This window comes from Hyperoodon ampullatus (genome assembly GCF_949752795.1).
Source record: "Hyperoodon ampullatus genome assembly, chromosome: 3".
NCBI lineage: Eukaryota > Metazoa > Chordata > Mammalia > Artiodactyla > Ziphiidae > Hyperoodon > Hyperoodon ampullatus.
The window spans coordinates 32,937,680-32,957,804 of record NC_136916.1 but is presented as its reverse complement, the minus strand read 5'-3'; the positions used below and the strand labels follow the sequence as shown (position 1 = coordinate 32,957,804).

The following is a 20,125-nucleotide window of genomic DNA, read 5'->3' as shown; positions in this document are numbered from 1 at the left end:
GTTGCGGAGCACAGGCTCCGGACGCACAGGCTCAGCAGCCATGGCTCACGGGCCCAGCCACTCCGTGGCATGTGGGATCCTCCTGGACCGGGGCACGAACCCGTGTCCCCTGCATCGGCAGGCGGACTCTCAACCACTGCACCACCAGGGAAGCCCCTCACAGTGACTTTTTAATGAATTGTCACACCTGCCAGAGTAGGTGTGCCAGGGAAGTGTAAAGGGATCAGAGAAGTAAGTGTTGGGTCCAGAAGTTAAAGTCAGGCTTCAGGATGCAGTATTATTTGACCTATTATATACTACTCTGCTGTTTTTGTTTGTTTGTTTCTGGATAAAGAGGTTGGAGAAGGCTGAGAGAAAAGGGAGAAAGTGTTAAAACTGTTAAGGGGAGCCACTAGTTTTTAAAAGTATAACCTTGGAAATTATAACCGCCATCATTTCCCATTTAGGTGTTTACCCATAGTCAATATCAAAAGTCCAAAAGAATCTCCATCTTTCTGAGCATGCAAGATGAAATTGAGACAGAAGAGATCATCAAGGACATTTTCCAACAAGGCAAAACCTGCTTTATTCCACGGTACCAGTTCCAGAGCAATCACATGGATATGGTGAAATTAGCATCGCCTGAGGAAATCTCTTCACTTCCCAAAACATCCTGGAATATTCATCAGCCCAGTGAGGTCGAGGTTCGGGAGGAGGCCTTGTCCACAGGTAAGTGTTATGGTATTAGAATCCGCACCTTTAGATGCTCTCAGGCTGTGATGGGTTGTTAGACCTCTGATCCGCTTGTTATATTTGGGTCAGTGGGGGTCACTTTTCCTACAGGGATGAATTTGTATTTCACTTATATTCCAAGACATCGACCTAACCTAGTTTAGGGTGCGATGCCCTCTGTAAGCTGTGAAGTGTCAACTGTAATAGTAAGGTATTAAGGTATTGTTGCCTTTTCACAGACTCCTGCCCTGACCTTGTGGGTTGGATTATACATTTTCTCTGAATAATATTGCATTTCCCATGGTTTCAATTATGGTCTGTATGGTAATGAGTACCTTATTATTAATGCTATAAGCATTTATATCTCCAGCTCAGACCTGTCAACTACTTGGGTATCACATGGTCATCTCCAACACAACATGTTCCAAACTGAATCATATTCCCTCATGCCCACTATCCTGTGTTTCTCTTAGTGTATAGTACCATCACCACCCAATTCACAGTGCCAGAAATCTCAAGATCATCCTTGACTCTTCTCTTTCCCTCATGTTGCATGTGTGCCCATTGCCGAGTCCTGGTGATTTTACTTACTGAGTTATTTATTGAACCTGTCCACTCCTCTCTAATCCCACTGCTACCACTGCAGTCTAAGCCACCATCTTCCCTTGCTTGGGTTATTATAACAGCTTCCTAACTCTTCTTCCTCTCCTCCCTCTCAATCTATTATCTATGTAGTAATTGAAACAAGATTTCTGAAATGCAAAGCTGACCATTTCTCTCCCCAGTTTAAAGTCTTTCAGTGACTTTCTGCTGCCCTTAGTTTGAATCACACATTCCTTAATGAGGCTCTTCCTGATTTGGCCTTGCTATTCTTTCCATTTTTACATCTTTCTACTCCCTCACTTTATAGTCTGAGTTTCAGCCACTCTGAATCTCTCCCAGTTTCCCATTTTTAAAAAATTGAAATATAGTTGATTGACAATATTGTGTTCGTTTCAGGTGTATAGCAAAATGATTCAGTCATATATATATGTATATTTTCCATTATAGGTTATTATAAGATATTAAATATAGTTCCCTGTGCTGTACAGTAAACCCTCATTGCTTATCTATTTTATACATTGTAATTTGTGTCTGTTAATCCCATACTCCAAATTTATCCGCCTTGGTAACCGTAAGTTTGTTTTCTATGTCTGTGAGTCTGTTTCTGTTTTGTATATAGATTCATTTGTATTATTTTTTTAGATTCCACATACAAGTGACATCATATAATATTTGATATTATATCCATCCATGTTGCCACAAATAGCGATGTTTCATTCTTTTTTTATGGCCGAGTAGTATTCCACTGTGCGCGCGTGTGTGTGTGTGTATGTGTGTGTACACACATGTACACCACATCTTCTTAAACCAATCACCTGTTGATGGGCCCTTGGGTTGTTTCTATGTCTTGGCTATTGCAGATAGCTTCTGTGAACACTGGAGTGTATGTATCTTTTCAAATTAGGCCAACCCCATTTTGCTTTTTCTACTGCTGGACCTTTATACGTGCTATTCCCTGGCCAACAGCCACTTGGGAGATTTAGTCATTATCAAGCAGTCAAAGAGCTGGAAGTAAAACAAGCTAAGGGTACTATTTTGTACTACGATGCCTCAAACCTGTCTTAGAGGTATGTATTTTTGATTAAGACTTAAATAGTTGCAAAGAAATCCCAGTGAAGCTTTATGCAATCTTCTCTCAATTTCTGTTCCTTTTCATTGTTACAACATAGCCTATAAAATCAGTATGACAGCATGGGAAGGGACACAGTCAAGGTCTCATGGTAGTAGGGGGATTATTTACATTGCTACTTTTTCTCCTATATTATACAGTCCTGTGCTTTGCTACATGTTTAGACACCAAAAGTACACTCAGATCTACCTCCTAGACCAGATGAATGCCAACATTATAAAAATTTTAAGACAATGAAACATAAGGGAATGTAGTGTATCTTGGGAGGTAGCCTAAGCTTATAGATAAGGAAAGATAGGAATTGTAGGCTCTGGCATTGCTCACACTTCATCAACTGCTTCTCCAGACTCACGGGCTTGTGGGTGGAGCCCAGGGCACTTTCCTAATTCTGGTTGACCATATTAACATCTCCTTCCATGCTCGCATCACTCTGTGATGTCCCGGCTAATTGAAATGCTACTTGGTATCCTCCAGTAACGAGTTTCTCCAGAGGCAGCCCATTGTCTTTGTAGAAAAGCTCTGCTCCTTGTAGAATATATTGCTTTGGTTGAACTAAAATGTGTCACCCTGAACCTTCATGTATTAGTTCTATTTCTGTTTAAGCACGATAGCGGGGAAGAGTAAGGAAGAAGCATGATCTTTCCTCTTAATTTAGCTGTACTTCCTGGTTAGGATAAACTCCATTCAAACAAGTGAGCTAAATCATTTATATATAGGTTTTAGCACATCATTTGGCACATAGGAGCTATTCAGTAAATGGTAACTATTATTAATTTTAAACAAGGAAGGCAGGATTATTCATTATGCAGTCAACTCAATGCTACCTGAGTGTTTAACATTTGATAATTTCCAACAAACATTTTCTGAACATCTACTTTGTATCAGACACTGTATTAGCTCTGGAAAGATAAGGTCCTGGACTTCAAGGCGCTCACAGTCTAGGTGGGGAGACAGAAAACATACATAAGTAGAATGACTATCCCAACCTGTCTTATATATCAAATATAAGTCAAATGAAAAGAATATTAAGAATATAGAAGTTCAGGGCTTGGCCCTGAATAGAAAAAAGTTCACTCACAAAACTGCTTGTGCATATTTTTTCTCCTCCATACCATTTATTCATGCTGTATTTGTGGGACAGGTTGCTTTTTCTCCCCATGTGTTTTTCTTTGCAGATGCTTGCAATTGGCATTGCAAAGGGTTAGGGAATTACACCTGTAGTTTCTTGCAATTGCAACCTGGGAGCTAATGCTCTTTGCTGTTGTTTATAGAATGTTCGATTCGCAGTCTCTGCTGTTTGTTATCTCCCAGCATCACATTCTGCACCGTGGATTTTTACTCACATCAGCAGTTTAGAATGTGGCATCTTCAATGCTACAGCATAAATCTAGCTTCACAGTGTTTGTGACAAGCTGACTAGAGCTCAGATTGTCCCCAGTATAGCTTATGCAGCCTGCTTATCTTTCTGGTTCGCTCACGTTATGACAGGTTAGAAAAAAGTGAGCTCTGGTGTCCTCAGTTGCAATTATAAGTTCCTAAGCAAAAATTTCACACGGGCTATTTTTGTATTATGTATACAGAAAAATAACAGAAGGGCAAAAGAAGTGGAGGGACTGCCTCTTTACTGAATTTGTTCTCAAAGTGAAGGCTGCTTGGGCAATTAGATTAGCCAAGAATCTTTCCACTGAAAGGACATAATCTAATTCAACGTGGCTTAAGCAAAAATAGGATTTTATTGGCCCAGAGACTGAAAAATCCACAGAAGGGCTAGCTTTAGATATGGCCAGATCAGAGTCATTAGGATCTACTCTATCTCTGCCTTTTGACTCCACTTTCATCTATATTGGCTTCATTTCTTGGTGCCACAGGTGGCCGTGGTAGTTCCAGGTTCCACAGCATCCTTACTGCTAGCAGTCCCAGCAGAAAAGAGCAAGTCTGTTTTCTAACGGTCCCAGTAAAGTCCTGGTCTTAACTCTTACTGACCCGAATTGGGTCAAGTGGCCATCCTGAAATCAATCACTGTGGCCAAGGACATGGACGAGGCTGAGTGACCTAGGCCTGGGTCTTGTCCATCCCTGAGCCACAAACTGTAACCAGGGAGAAAGAATGTGTTGACTGACTGGACATGGTCCTGTGCCCACCTGTGCGGCCCTACCCAAACCACTGAGCTGAGAATGGGCTGGGAGCATTTTGCCACAGGAAAAAGAAGTACTGTTTCCAGAACAAGGGCAATGGATACTGGACAGTCCAAAATCAAACTCACCTATGCTGTTAATCATTTCTGAAATTCTATAGAATATAACAGGCTCTTTGCAGTCATAACTTTGTCAGAGCTGATTTTTTATTTTTGATCTTTCTGGAAGCTCTTTAGGAATTCATATCTATGTGTGGGTGCCTGACACATAACTCAAATAAATAAATGATCATAATGAAGTTTTCTATTCCTCAACCAAAACATTTAAAAGTGACTGAATGGGGCAGTGTCAAGGACAGAATCTTTGAACCTGACATGTGTAACTTCCCTCTAGGTAGTTCATGATCAGTACTTTTGGGAGGGTTAGGCTTGGTTTATTGAAGTCATTCCCATGAAACTGAGCTCCTTTCTTTCTTCAGTAGGGTTGCATGGCACCTGCAAGAATATAGTAAAGAGAGTGGGTATGAATTTCATCAAGGCATTTGGCAGAGTCGTGATAGCCTTGACGATAGGGTGGAGAAATTTGGGTTGGATCGTAATACTTTATTCAGAAGATCTTTCGTGAGTGCTCCTCTGTGGGAGGAGTAATGGGGGATGCAGCGGGGAACAGGGTGGACCTCTCCTTTGTGCGGTCCTGTTCAGCTTTTTGTTGCCACTTAGATGTCCCACTGTCCCTGGATTTCAGCATGTCAAAATTCATTCTTATCGTTCTCTTTGTGTTTTTCACATTTCTGTTAGTAGCCAGTTTGTAAACATAGACTTATTCTTGTCTCTTTTCTACCCATCCAGTTATCAAGTATTACCAGGTTTTTCTTTGTAATATTTTTATCACCTGTCTTTCTCTAATTCCAGTTTTGGAGGATCCTTTGTCTACAGTTTTGATTCTTCATATCTGTTCCATTGGAATACACTTCCAGTTGGTTTCCTGGCCATATTGCCTTTCCTAAAGTACCTCTTTTTGTACAGGCCATCTACCCTGTTCAAGCCTTTCCTGGTACCCAGCATAGATCTGTGTGCCTGAGCAGACTGAAGTTCCTGCTAGCTAACTGTTGCCAAGAGAAGGGATACTGGATAAAATTTAAACATTCAGGCCACTGTCTGGACCGCTCTGTCTTTTTACCTTGACTCCTTCTTCCGCCTGCTGCAGTTCCTCTGCTTCAGCCAAAGTAGTCTGCTGGAAGACAGTATTTCATAGCAATGGAGAACCCAGACTTGAGAATCAGATAAGCCTGGATGTGAGTTCTACTTTTGCTACTTTCTAACTATGTGACTTTGGGGAGGTTGTTGAACTCCTCTAAGTGTCAGTCTTGTCACCTGTGAGTGGATGAAGCTACCTCACAGGTCTGTTATGAAGCTTGAATGAAAAGTGCTTGGCATATAGTAGGTGCTCAGTAAAGGGGCTCTTGTTGCTGATGTGGATTCTGTTGTTTTTGCAGTGGTTGAGTTGTCATCTGAGAACACACTATGTGCATTACTGTGAAATTTGGTTACACCTACTGTTTTTCAAGGCTAGAATGTCTTAGGTGTTCCTTCCAGGTGGTATCTTTTAGTCTAGCGCTTAATGTCATTGCCTTTTGAGTCAGACTGATTTGAATTTGAATCTAGGCTTTACCACTTGGGGAAATTACTCAACATCACAAAGTACACATTTTCCCCTATGAAATCAGGGATAGTTGCAGTGGCCACTCATTGTGCTGTTTAGAGGATAAAGTAAGGTGATGTATGTGAAGTGCCTTGTAGTGAACTGGCTCATGTAGTGAGGGATCAAAAATGGCAGTTACTGTCAACAATAAGCTCTTCTCACCTTCTCTAACCCTTCCTTGACTGCCCCCAATCCTCAAGTCCCTTTCCTCTCTAATTCTTACTCACCCAGCACTTAACATATATCCACCTGTTGTACAAATTCTCCTAGGGGGTATATTTCTTTTCTTTGCTGAGAGACTTTGCAGTATTGGGATTTATAATAAGAAATATATATTTGGTCTTCATCCCAGTTTCTGGCAGAACTCCTAAAATCTTTGGAATTTCCCAAGTAATAAGAGCCATAAAGGTGTCTTGATATTCATAGCACACCCCTTTCAACCAGACCTGAGTTTATGTTGATGTGGTGACTTTGGAAAGCAACCAGGGGAATCAACTTTTGATTAGAGGGTTGGAATTTTCAGTCTCCCCACCACACTGACTTCTGGGGAGGGGAGAGGGGCTGGATGTTGAATCAGTCACCAGTGACCAATGATTTAATCAATCATGCCTTTGCAGTGAAGCCCCCATAAAAACCCAAAGGACGGGATTTGGAGAGCTTCCTGGCTGGCGAGCCTGTGGAGCTGCTGGGTGCTGTGCGCCCTTTCCCTGTACCTTGCCTTGTATATCTCCTCCTGAGCTGTATCCTTGTACAGTCAACTGGTAATCTAGTTAGTAAAGTGTTTCTCTGAGTCCTGTGAGCTGCTCTAGCAAGTTAATCAAGTTAATCCAACCCAAGGAGGGAACCTCCGATGTATAGCCTGTAGGTCAGAAGTACAGGTAACAACCTGGACTTGCCATTGGCATCTGACATGGGGGTTGCAGGTAGGGCAGGCAGTCTTGTGGGACTGAGCCCTTACCCTGTAGGATCTGACACTGTCCCCAGGTAGACTGTGTCAGAACTCAGTTGAATTGTAGGACACCCAGCTGGATGTCAGAGAATTGCTTGGTGGCCCAGGAAAAAGCACTGGAGACTTGGATTCTTTATTTATTTTCTCAATTAATTAATTTATTTTTATTTATTTATTTTTGGCTGCGTTGGGTCTTCATTGCTGCACGCGGGCACTCTCTAGTTGCAGCAAGTGGGGGCTACTCCTCTCTGCGGTGCGCGGGCATCTCATTGTCGTGGCTTCTCTTGTTGTGGAACACAGGGCTCTAGGCGCGCAGGCTTCAGTGGTTGTGGCTTATGGGCTCTAGAGCGCAGGCTCAGTAGTTGTGGCTTGTGGGCTCTAGAGCACAAGCTCACTTGTTGTGGCGCCTGGGCTTAGTTGCTCCACAGCATGTGGGATCCTCCTAGACCAGGGCTTGAACCCGTGTACCCTGCATTGGCAGGCGGATTCTTAACCACTGCGCCATCAGGGAAGCCCCGACTTGGACTCTTTAAGAGCAGAGCCTTTCTCCTAAATCATCTGTACTCCTGGTGCCAGCATCATGGTTTTTTTTGTTTGTTTTCTTATTATTTTAAAAAATATTTTATTTATTTATTTATTTATTTGGTTGCGCCAGGTCTCAGTTGCAGCAGGCGGGCTCCTTAGTTGCAGCTGGTGGGCTCCTTTGTTGTGGCTTGCTGACTCCTTAGTTGTGGCATGCAAACTCTTAGTTGCGGCATGCATGTGGGATCTAGTTCCCTGACCAGGGGTCGAACCCGGGCCCCCTGCATTGGGAGTGCAGAGTCTTAACCACTGCGCCACCAGGGAAGTCCCCGAACATCATGTTGTTCACATCAGACTTTCAGTGAAAGTGTCTTGAGGTAAAGCCAACACTATTATGAATTCAAAGAATGCTTATATAAATTTATGGATGATCAATATTTTATAGTTGTTAAAGGAAAGCTGGATTTAAAAAATAATAAGCATCTACCTAGGGGCATTTAAAAATATATCAGAAATAGTTGTTTTATAAGATGCTGTGACACTTTTATTTGGTATTTGGGAATAAAGGGTTCACGTTAGACCTGGGCTGGAATAACCTTGCAATTGATCTTCTCCCAGCACTCGCTTTGGGGAAGCTGTAGAGTTAAGATCCAGGTGGAATGTTGTACCTGCCGTGTGTGCTGTGCGCCGTTGCACCTTGGTTGGGAGCTATGAGTTGGTGCATAGGCCTTGGGTCTCTGAGTCTTGATCCATGTAAAAACCTGGTAGGAACTCACAGGTCTCAAGGGAACCTGCACACACCTTGGCTCTTGATGCACCCCATGTGGATGAGGGAGCAAAAGAAGCTGCATGCTGGGGTAGCTCCTGGGCCCAGGAGGAGGTGGAGATACTGCTCTGTGTCCTTCGATAATGCCAAGTATGCACAGTCATACCTAGACTGAAGTCTGTTGCGTCTCCTGAGTCAGAGTGCCCGGTGAAACGTGTAACAGCCTCTGGGTCCCTGCTGCGTTCATAATCCAGTCTGTGGGCATTAACGTATCACGTTCTTCTGCACACTCCACAGGCCTTCGCAGGAGTTTTGGGTGACCTCTCCCTCAGGACAGTTGAGAACGTTGCCTTCAGAGTTAGGCACTGGGGGACGTGGAGCAAACACTAATGGTCCTCGTTCCATCTTCCTTGTGTTCAGAGGGGATCATTGAAGCCCACGGAGGTCAAGTGACTTCCCCAAGTTCATACAGGCAGTTAATAACAATGCAGTGGTCACCCAGTTCTCCTGTTTTCCACTCCAGTGCCCTTTGAAGTGCCATGTCTTTTCTTAACACCTCATTCATTAATGTTGCTTTACCACCTGGATTTTCCTTCTCTCCTGACAGTATACTGCACCAGAACCATTATTCACGGAACAGGTATTGTTGGTAATTGTATGCACGGGAACATCGTCATATTTTCCCAAGGAAGAACTTGCGCTAAGTCACATGTATCTAAAAGTACACTGGTTGTGAAGTTAAGCTTTTTTTTTCAGTCATTTTATATTCAAGTAAATGCACAGGAAGAACAGCCTAGGCTTTCATATGAATGATAAGTGTACACATGGTAGGCTTCCTTGGAGCTGTTCCAGGATTGTCTATTTTATCTTTTGCAGCAGCAACTTCAGACTATATTCTCATTTCCGAAAGTGGTAGTTTACTTTTTGTTACCTCCCAGCCCATTAAGATGAAAAGATACTTCCTTAGGGATTATGGCCTGTTATTCTTGCCAAGATGCGTTAGCCTGCTAAATGTTCTATTCAAACATAGTGATTCATTGAATGTACTATGGAACACTTAAGTGTCATTAAAAGGGCTAACCTGGGTGACTTAAAACTCTCTACCTATAGAACTTCAGGTGTTTAAACTCCTTTTCCAATTCAGTTTTTATTTTATTAACTTTAATCAAGACATTAAAATGTCTATTAGGTTTATGTATGTTTCTGTATATGTTAAATTAAGAGAAGAGGCAGAATTTTAAAAAATATTTATTTATTTATTTGGTTGCGCTAGGTCTTAGTTGCGGCACATGGGCTCCTTAGGTGCGGCAGGCGGGCTCCTCAGTTGCAGCTCACAGGCTCCTTAGTTGCAGCTCGTGGGCTCCTGAGTTGTGGCTCTCAGGCTCCTTAGTTGTAGCATGTGAACTCTCCGTTGTGGCATGCATGTGGGATCTAGTTCCCTGACCAGGGATCGAACTGGGCCCCCTGCACCGAGAGCACGGAGTCTTATCCACTGTACCACCAAGGAAGTTCTGAGGCAGAATTTTTAAGAGGAGTTTGAATTAGGAAAAAAATAAGTTGTTTTTAGTTTCGTCTTCTGATCCTTAAACCTCAAGTCAGAGTGGTGAAAACTGGTTTGTAAATAAATACCACCACGGGTGTCCGTGCCCCATTCCTGCTCTCTTCATCAGCAAGTCCTCTCTCCTTTTCTCTCACTCCGTCCTCAAGGGTTAATGGAACAGTTTTGGGGCTGTTGTCCTTTTTTTTTTTAAATATAAATTTATTTATTTATTTATTTATTTTTGCTGCGTTGCGTCTTCATTGCAGCGCACAGGCTTTCTCTAGTTGCAGCGAGCAGTGGCTACTCTTCATTGCGGTGCGCGGGCTTCTCATTGCGACGGCTTCTCTTGTTGTGGAGCATGGGCTCTAGGCGTGTGGGCTTCAGTAGTTGTGGCTCACGGGCTTCAGTAGTTGTGGCTCCTGGGCTCTAGAGTGCAGGCTCAGTAGTTGTGGTGCATGGGCTTAGTTCCTCTGTGGCATGTGGGATCTTCCCGGACCAGGGATCAAACCTGTGTCCCCTGCATTGGCAGGCGGATTCTTAACCACTGCGCCACCAGGGAAGTGTGGGGCTGTTGATGTCTTAGAGAACCACAGGTTAAGGATAGCCTCCATTTTATCCATTTTATGGGCAGGAGCCCAGAGGATCTATTTCCTCGCATGCCTTCAGCAGTGAAAACAGCCCTTTAAAATTCTTCATTAAAGCATTCTGAGGGGACTTCCCTGGCGGTCCAGTGGTTAAGCCTTCGCCTTCCAGTGCAGGGGCTGTGGGTTTGATCCCTGGTTGGGGAGCTAAGATCCCACTATACCTCGTGGCCAAAAAAACCAAAACATAAAACAGAAGCAATAGTGTAACAAATTCAATAAAGACTTTAAAAATGGTCCACATGAAAAAAAATTAAAAAGCATTTTGAAAGGCCACAAGACTGGGATGTTTCTTTATGATGAATTATAACCTGTTCTTCTTTCCAGGGAAGTGACTTAGGGAATTTTATCCATTGAAAAATGAGGACAAGAGATGATTTCAAGGAAGCTGGGCCAGTAAAGTGAAAGGAAGTTCTGCCTTTGTCCACTTGGCAAATGTCAGGGCTGACTTCTCTATCTTAGGTTATTGTGGTGACCTCCTAACTGGCCACCCCTGTCCAAACACTTGACTTCTCTGTCTCATGTTCCTGCCAAGTGACCTTAAAACTCACCTGGATTGTATCACTCGACCACTTGAAAACTTTGTCTTCATTGCCTAGCAAATAAGTCCAGATTGAGTAGCAAGATCCAAGGAAGAGGAAAAGAGGGATGTGTGTGTGTGTGTGTGTGTGTTCTTTTTTGGGGAGGTTTTTCTGTCTTTGTTCTTCTAGTTCCCTCAACCTGAAATGCCCATCTTCTTTGTCTGACTTTTGGAATCTTAATCATCCTTTAAGTCTCCTTAGCTTCCTCAGTCAGATTTAAACATTTCTTCCTTTGTATTTCTACCTATGTTATGACACCTCAGTGTGCTTTGTGTTGTTGAATTGGCTTTATTACATCACATGCTTGTAATTTCAAAGGTTTTTTTTTTACCTTAATATTTGCAGGAATTGGGAGCCCACCACTTAAGAGGGAAGCCCATTCCACTTTAGACTGCTTTATAAAATGATAGAAGTTATTCTTTATTTTAAGCTTGTGCCTTCACGTAACTCTTTCACCTGGCAGTCCTGCTGCCCTTTCAAGAAACACATAAATAGTCTCGAAACATTTCCCTTGTTGTGTTTGGGCTTGAAACAGTACCCCAGTGAATTTGAGGTATCACCTTTTTCTACATCGGCTTAAATATCCTTTTTAAAGTATTATATAGGACTTCCCTGGTGGTGCAGTGGTAAAAAATCCACCTGCCAATGCAGGGGATATGGGTTCAATCCCTGGTCCGGGAAGATCCCACATGCTGCGGAGCAACTAAGCCCATGCACCACAGCCACTGAAGCCGGCCCGCTTTAAGGCCCGCGTGCCACAACTACTGAGCTTGCATGCTGCAACTACTGAAGCCTGCACGCCTAGAGCCCATGCTCCACAACAAGAGAAGCCACTGCAATGAGAAGCCCACGCACTGCAACGAAGAGTAGACCCTGCTCGTCGCAACTAGATAAAGCCCACGTGGAGCAACAAAGACCCAATGCAGCCAAAAAAAAAAAAAAAAGTATTCTATAAGCCTAATGATTGTATGTTGAATGAATGATTGATAGTAGCTGCAAAGAAATGCAAACATAATCTACCAATGTTTATTTTTTTTATCCTCCTCCTCATCTATAAAATCAGATATGTATTAACTAATTATCTGCAAGTAAGCAAGCAGAACAAGCCAATATTACTATTGGATGAAGTGGGCAGGGAGCTATGAGATGGAAATTGAACAGAAACAAAAAATGTCTTCCTAACTGCCCATCTCATTACTTTGGTTTAAAGCAAATACACATAATAATTTAAGTGTTCTTTGGGTGTAGTGATGCTGGAAGCCAGAATCACTTGTAAGAAGTCCTGGGATGAATTAGTTTATCTGATTGTCTAAACCAGTTGTTTTCACACTTCAAGCCTGACTCATTGGGGCTTTTAAATTCAGTTTAGTAGCATTAAAAAAAAAAAAAAATACAAACAGGGCTTCCCTGGTGGCGCAGTGGTTGAGAGTCCGCCTGCCGATGCAGGGGACATGGGTTCGTGCCCCGGTCCGGAAAGATCCCGGATGCCGCGGAGCGGCTAGGCCCGTGAGCTATGGCCGCTGAGCCTGCGCGTCCGGAACCTGTGCTCCGCAACGGGAGAGGCCACAACAGTGAGAGGCCCGCGTACCGGAAGAACAAACAAAAAACCCCCCCAAAAAACCCCAAGAAAGACATAGAAAAGAACCTTTTATTTAAATAAAGGTTTGTATGCGTGTCTATGTGTATCTGTGTTATGTGTGCATACATGTGTATGTGTCTGTGTCTATGTGTATATAAAATGGGTCACGATGTTTTTCTTACTGTAGGTTCCAGAAAGTTTGAAAGCCACTGGTTTATGCATCTACTTCTCAAAAGGGCGTGTATCTTTTAGTTGGCCCCTGGTGGAATATCAGTGGGCTCACTGAGCAATAGGACAAACAGTACATTTTCTTCAAGTGTTAATTTTACTTAAACATTTTGGTGAAAACAAATGCAAGTTTTGTTAATTTCTCTAACTTTTAACATGTTTTATATGCTTCAACACTATGTTTCTTAGCACTGAAGACTTCTTAACTATTGTGTTTAATTGTGGATTTTTTTAATGGATATAAACCAACCTTCTTTTTCCATGTAAAGCTCTATGTCTCAAATTCTACCTTATTATCAATTTTGCTACCTCTTTGTGTTTGAATATGCCTTTGACTTTCTCCTGAATCTTTGGTGCCATTGTCTGTGGGCATGCCTCTTGTAAATAGCATACAATTGGGTTTTTGTTTTTGCACCCAACTGGGAGTCTTCTTTTATTAGAAGGGTTCAGCCTGTCCTCTTTTCGGTGATAACTGGTATGTTTGGCGTTCCCTTCTGTTACTTGTTATCTTGGTTTCTGTTTTTGGAAAAAGAATATTTTTTTGCCATTTCCTTTTCCTTTGTATCCTTTTTTCTCTTTACTTCATAGTCAGGTATCCATTTCTATTACTGGTTACATTAAAATGTTTTTGAACCTCAAATACTCATTAGCATTATCAATATAGTATTGATTGACTTTTTTACTCCTGTAAAAGATAAGAAAGTGAATGTGCTTTTTTGTCCTAGATTTTAATAAATATAAACTGGGATTTAAAATCAGTAATAATAGTTTTAAAATGTGTATCTATTCTTTAAGGAATTTTTTGACATTTGATTATTTTCTTACTATATTTATAAAGAACAGTCATTTAAAGTCAACTCTAAATTTTCCTAGGTTCATGGTTCATTGCTTCTGCTTTTAAATCATGTCTTCCGCATTCTTGACTTACGTATTTTTATTAATTTCTTGGTCAGTTGGAGTATTCCTTTAAGTAATTTTTTTCAGTATGATCTGTGGGTGGCATATTTTTGGGATGCTTTTATTTTTGAGCCTGTGTTTGTATATGCAGTGAATTCTTGAATGGAGTAAGAATTCTTGGGTCACACTTTTTTTTTTTCACTCAAAATTCTAGACCAGGGGTTGGCAAACATTTTGTCAGGTGCCAGATAATAAATATGTAGGCCGTGGGATCTCTGTAACAACAATTCAACTGTGCTGTTGTAATATAAAGTAGGCAATATTTATATAGGGTATGGCAATGTTTCAGTAATACTTTATTTACAAAAACAGACAGCAGGCCAGATTTGGCCCTGGGGCTGTAATTTCTTGACCTGTTCCAGACAATTGATCCATTTTCTTGTGGCATTTAGCGCTGTAGATGAGAAGTCTTGTGTCATATCCATTTTTTCCTTAGTAAGAAACTTGCTTTTTTGCTGCTTGGGTTCTTTTTTTTTTTTTTTTTTTTTTTTGCTTTATCACAAATTTAATCAGTTATATGTATACATATGTTCCCATATCCCCTCCCTTTTGCGTCTCCCTCCCACCCTCCCTGCTTGGGTTCTTTAGGAATTTTTATTATCTTTGAAATTTACAAATTTCATACTCATTAATTTTATGAATTCATTGATACTTAGTGGAATTCCTTGGTGGTCCAGTAGTTAGGACTCAGTGCTTTGATATTTATATTACCAAATAAACCAGCAACACTCACCATTCTTTCATTTTTCATGAAAAGATCTACATTTTGAAAAACATACCTAGAAATATCTCTCCCCAAAGCCTTCAAAATACAAGTTATATTTCACTTTGAATCTAAGAAGATTATTTTCTGTGAAGAAAGTGTCTGCTCTGATCAGAAACCCAATAAAGAGCCCCTTCAATGATGACTCATTTTCACATCATAAAATTATAACTGAACTGGCAGATAATTTATTATAACATTGAAATGGGAGAGAAATAATATAAAGTACAAACTATTACATATTTTGTCTTCCTCTCTAATCTCTTTTTTTCAATTGAATTGAATACAGTTTCAGTGGAAATTCCTATTTAAGTTTAGAGTGCTTAAAAACAAGCTAGATACTTCGTTCTGCATGCAGCACCTTGCTTATTGCTTTTATGTCTCCTGGCACTGCGCTACAAATCACAAAGCATTTAGGGAACATTCAGACCTCACTGAAATCATAAATCAAAAATTCCAGAGCGCTCCGTACTGACCTTGAATAGCTGATTACTGGGGCAGCTCGGAACACACACACACATACTCTCTCTCCCTGTCTCTCCTCTCCTCCCCTCTTCTCTGTCCCACATACACTTATACCAAAGCTTCAGCATGTCTTCTCCTATGTTCTCACTAAATTGTAGGTCTGTGTGTTAACTGGAGATACCTCTCCAAGTTGAAAAGTTTGAAGACTTCTATGGATTTAAAATTTTGCCTCTTTAGTGCTGGTTCTTAATCTTCTTATTTAGAAACATAATTTTTAGGTTGGACGAGTTACAAGTTTCATAGTTGTGATAGAAGTTTCATTAGAAAAAGTTCTCAGAACTTTCATTAGGTATGCCCCTCTCCCCACACTTGTTCTAGTTGCTCACTGGTAGCTAGGTGTCTTTAATAAATGTGGTTGGAAAACTTCTGTTGGTTTTTCTGACCATCTTACTTTTTTCTACTCATTATACTTTTCACTAATCCACATTAAAAAAAACTTAAATATTTCTGAATTTGATGGTTATAACAAGCTTCAAGGGAAAAAGAGACTTAGCTGCAGTATAAATGTAAAAAATTAATAAACAGAAGCCTCAGTTAAATAGTCAGGAGACCGGAAGAGGGGAGCGCTCATGCCCTGGGATGATAGCAGAGCCCAATGGGAAGAATAGACTCCTTTCCTGTCAAGGACTCAGCCAATGAAAGGCATGGACTCTTTGTTTCCTATAGTCCCCCACTTCCAGCTTCCTTTTCCCCTTCCGTAAAAGTGTTCTCTTTCACTTGCCGTGAGGAGACTTGCATGTGGCTCACCATGGTTGCAGACCCCTAATTGCAATTCTCTGCAGATCCTGAATAAACCCATCTTTGCTGGAGAAATATCTGGCAGTCTGTTTATTTTGGGTCACCATAAGAAAAATATATATCAAAATAATGAGTGAAAATGATATATATTTGGCATATGTGACATATGGAAATGTACATAAAGAGGCACACAGGAAACCTGTGTCCCTTCACCATTTTTTAAAAAGTGGTTTTTTGCTATGCAATCTTATGTCTTTGGAAAGAGCATATTGATTTTACTCCATTGAGAATATGGCTTTCTACAATCACCTTAACAGTTAATTGATGATGGGAATCAATCAAGAATTGTACTTCATTTGCATAGTTTGCTAACTTTTACGTTTCTATTGAGTTGGGAGAGTTAGTGAGGAGAGTGGTGATGATATACCTGCACTACCTTGCATAGAAATATTTAACATTGTCTTAAGCTGTTTCAGAGGAGAGGTGAATTAGACGGAGGCTGGGGAGTGGGGGAAACTGTGGGAAGTAAAATAAATAGTTGACGTACGTGGTTTTGCAGGTTTGCCCTTTTGATACTAAAGGAGTATTTTTTTTCTTTTTGCGGTATGCGGGCCTCTCACTGTTGTGGCCTCTCCCATTGCGGAGCACAGGCTCCGGACGCGCAGGCTCAGCGGCCATGGCTCACGGGCCCAGCCGCTCTGCGGCATGTGGGATCTTCCCAGACTGGGGCACGAACCCGTGTCCCCTGCATCGGCAGGCGGACTCTCAACCACTGCGCCACCAGGGAAGCCCAGTATGTTTTTTTAAAAAATAAATTTACTTATTTTTTGGCTGCGTTGGGTCTTTGTTGCTGTGCGCAGGCTTTCTCTAGTTGCGGCGAGCGGGGGCTACTCTTTGTTGTGGTGCGCAGGCTTCTTGTTGCGGTGGCTTCTCTTGTTGTGGAGCACGGGCTCTAGAGCGCAGGCTCAGTAGTTCTGGCACATGGGCTTAGTTGCTCTGTGGCATGTGGGATGTTCCTGGACCAGTGCTCAAACCCGTTTCCCCTGCATTGGTAGGTGGATTCTTAACCTCTGCGCCACCAGGGAAGTCCCAGGAGTATGTTTTTATTACCAGAAGTTCTTGCAGAAAAATGTCCTGGCGGTTGTATGCTTGCATTCACATCCCTGTGTATGCACACTCACTGAATAGATCACATAGCCCCAGAGTGTTGCCACTGCATAGACCCTGCACACCTAGAGTGCAGTGCTTTATATGGCCTGCGTATCTGTTTTATCAAGCTGTCTGTCACCCCACCACAGTGTAGACACATCCACATCAGCTCCCCTTTTGTTTTTGGGTTCTGCCCAGATCCTAACTTCCGACAAGAGGTTTTTTCATTCTGCTGTATCCAGGACTCTTTCTCAGTGCTCTTTTTAAATGCTGTTGGGTAACCTCTGGGAAGTGTAGATTCAGACTCTTCTGTCAAGGTAAATGTTTGGACAGTATACCTTACAGGTAAAGCTAATATTTACATAAAGAGACAACCATGAGAGACAACGAAGGGAGAACTTAGAGGCTGAAAGGAAACTGTGGAACTCAAAGCAGTGGTCTTCTAGACCTATGATCAGGGCCTCCCTTGGACAAAAACACAAATCCTTTTATTCATGAGCTCTGCCTATATTCCTTCCACTGTATTTATCCTCAGGCATTAGCCTCTCAAAAGCCATCATAGCTGTCACACAGGCAAAAAGGTGACCCTGTTCCTTTTCTTTTTAATTAAACTTCTAAAACTTCAAACTGCAGTGATTTTTCCTTCTTCACTCCTCTGAAAGAAGTTTAGGTCTGTCCCATATTGGTGCTTCTGATGGGCTCTGTTAGAGATTATGTGCCTGAATATTCAGGCCCAGATAGAGAAAGAAGGGAAAAGTTTAAATGTGCTAGTTTATTTTCCTTGATTAGAGATGTAATAAAGTGAGGGGAGCAGGGAGCAAGTGTGTTGTAGGCAACTGCTGGAGAGAACTTTGCCAGTGTATGAAGTTTGTTTTAATTTCCAGTTACAAAATGAATAAGTCACAGGGATGTGATATACAGCATGGTGATTATAGTTAATAATACCGAACTGTATATTTGAAAATAGGTAGGAGAATGGATCTTAGAAGTTCTCCTCACGAGAAAAAATAGTTTGTAACTAGGTATGGTAACAGATATTTTTATAATTAATTTTTATTGGAGTATGGTTGCTTTACAATGTTGTGTTAGTTTCTGCTGTACAGCAAAGTGAATCAGCTATACGTATACATATATCCCCTCTTTTTTGGATTTCCTTCCCATTGAGGTCACCACAGAGCACTGAATAGAGTTCCCTGTGCTACACAGTCGGTTCTCCTTAGTTCTCTGTTTTATACGTAGTGGTGTATGTATGTCAATCCCAATCTCCCAACTCATCCCACCCCTCCCTTCTCCCCCAGCATCCATACTCTACGTCTACGTCTCTATTTCTGCTTTGCAAATAAGTTCATCTCTACCATTTTTCTAGATTCCACGTATAAGTGATATTATACGATATTTGTTTTTCTCTTTCTAACTTACTTCACTCTGTATGACAGTCTCTAGGTCCATCCACATCTCTGCAAATGGCACAATTTCGTTCCTTTTTATGGCTGAGTAATGGTGACAGATATTCACTGGACTTATGGTGGTGACCATCTTGCAGTATATACGAGCATTGGATCATTACATTTTACATCTGAAATGAATACAATGCTATGCCAATTATACCTAAACTTAAACAAAAAAAAAGAGTTTGTTTTCTGCATTGTAGTGACAGCCCTAGATTTGAAGGGGCAGAAACTCTATGGCTTGGAGCCTTTGTTAGGAGCTGTGGCTGTACCTACACTTCGCTCAGCACACTGCACCAGGTGTAAGCTGGGATGAGGACCCAGGCATCTTTCTTATTAAATTGACTTTGCACTGGGTGTCCAAGGCCCTAGAAGGGTCAAAGTTTGCTTCCTGGATGCTTGCTGCGTAGAGACCTACCATTACATAACATACCTGCTCTTCCTGGCTTGTGACTTGACTGATGTTCTGCTGTGGTTTCTCCCAGCTGTTCCCAAGGCAGGCTTTTCTTTAATATGTGATTCATTATCATCTTCTTTTTTTCCTAAATTTTACCTTGTAAAAATACCTCAAAGTTTCTGACATAGACATGGCATCCTTTCCTGGTTTCTAATACTAATAGATATTTTCTCCCAAGTTTATTTTCCTTTGTTCATTTCACTGGAAGAATAGAAAGTCAGTAGGTGTGCTGAGGTCCTTATCTTGAATTTTAAGACTTATTTCTTAATAATGATAATTTGACAAGTTCAGGTTCGTTTCTACTTTGTCTCCTTGTAGTAGAAATTGTGTATCTTTTGTAAATCAAGATTTTTCTTTGTGAACTGTGGGAGTTATATTACTGATAACATTTTGGATTTATCCATAAAAGTTGCTACAGGATTTTTTTTTTATGAATCCCTCCCTTGAAGCAAACAAAAACCATATCACAATATTTGGAAATCTGCGTGGACTGAACAAAATTTTTTTTGTGTTTTTTTTTTAACTCTAAGAAACTGTAAGTGCCAGCCATAAAGACATTCTCTATTCCATATGCCTAAAGCCCCAAAGAAGTCAGAATTAGGCAAGTAAAAATCAGAAACGGAGCCCAGTGATCAATTATATAACACTTTGCCCTTTTCTTTTCCTTTCTAAAATGTTTTATTTGCTCAATCATTTATGCAGCACATATTTTCTGAGCCCTCTATGTGCCAGGCTTTGTGCCAGGAATGAGAGTACTAAGTTGGCATAGCCTGAGGGCTGCTTATAAGGGTCAAGTATCTTAGACTCTACTGGAGGAAACACCATAAGGTGTGTAAAGGACTCTGAGAGCTCAGACTCTGGAGACTTAATCGTAGTGGGCACAGAAGGTGAGGCAGCAGTCTCCCAAGGAACTTTATGTTCAGAAGCAGAGATACTGGTAAATTATGAGTAGCTACCCTTTGAGTGTGTTAGTACATACTAAGCATTATGCTAACTGCTTTTA

At 41.4% G+C, this 20,125-nt stretch overlaps 1 protein-coding gene across 2 annotated transcripts in view; it reads left to right on the top strand.

The window, feature by feature from the left end:
- LOC307050685 (5-formyltetrahydrofolate cyclo-ligase) overlaps nt 1-20,125 on the top strand; it is a gene marked incomplete at its 5' end in the record, with an annotated part of 52,434 nt that overhangs the window by 8,069 nt on the left and 24,240 nt on the right. For both annotated transcript variants that reach the window (XM_079700880.1, XM_079700879.1), the window contains one exon: nt 447-708. In XM_079700880.1, coding sequence (XP_079557006.1) covers nt 447-708 — 262 coding nt within the window. The remainder of the gene's footprint in view (nt 1-446; nt 709-20,125) is intronic.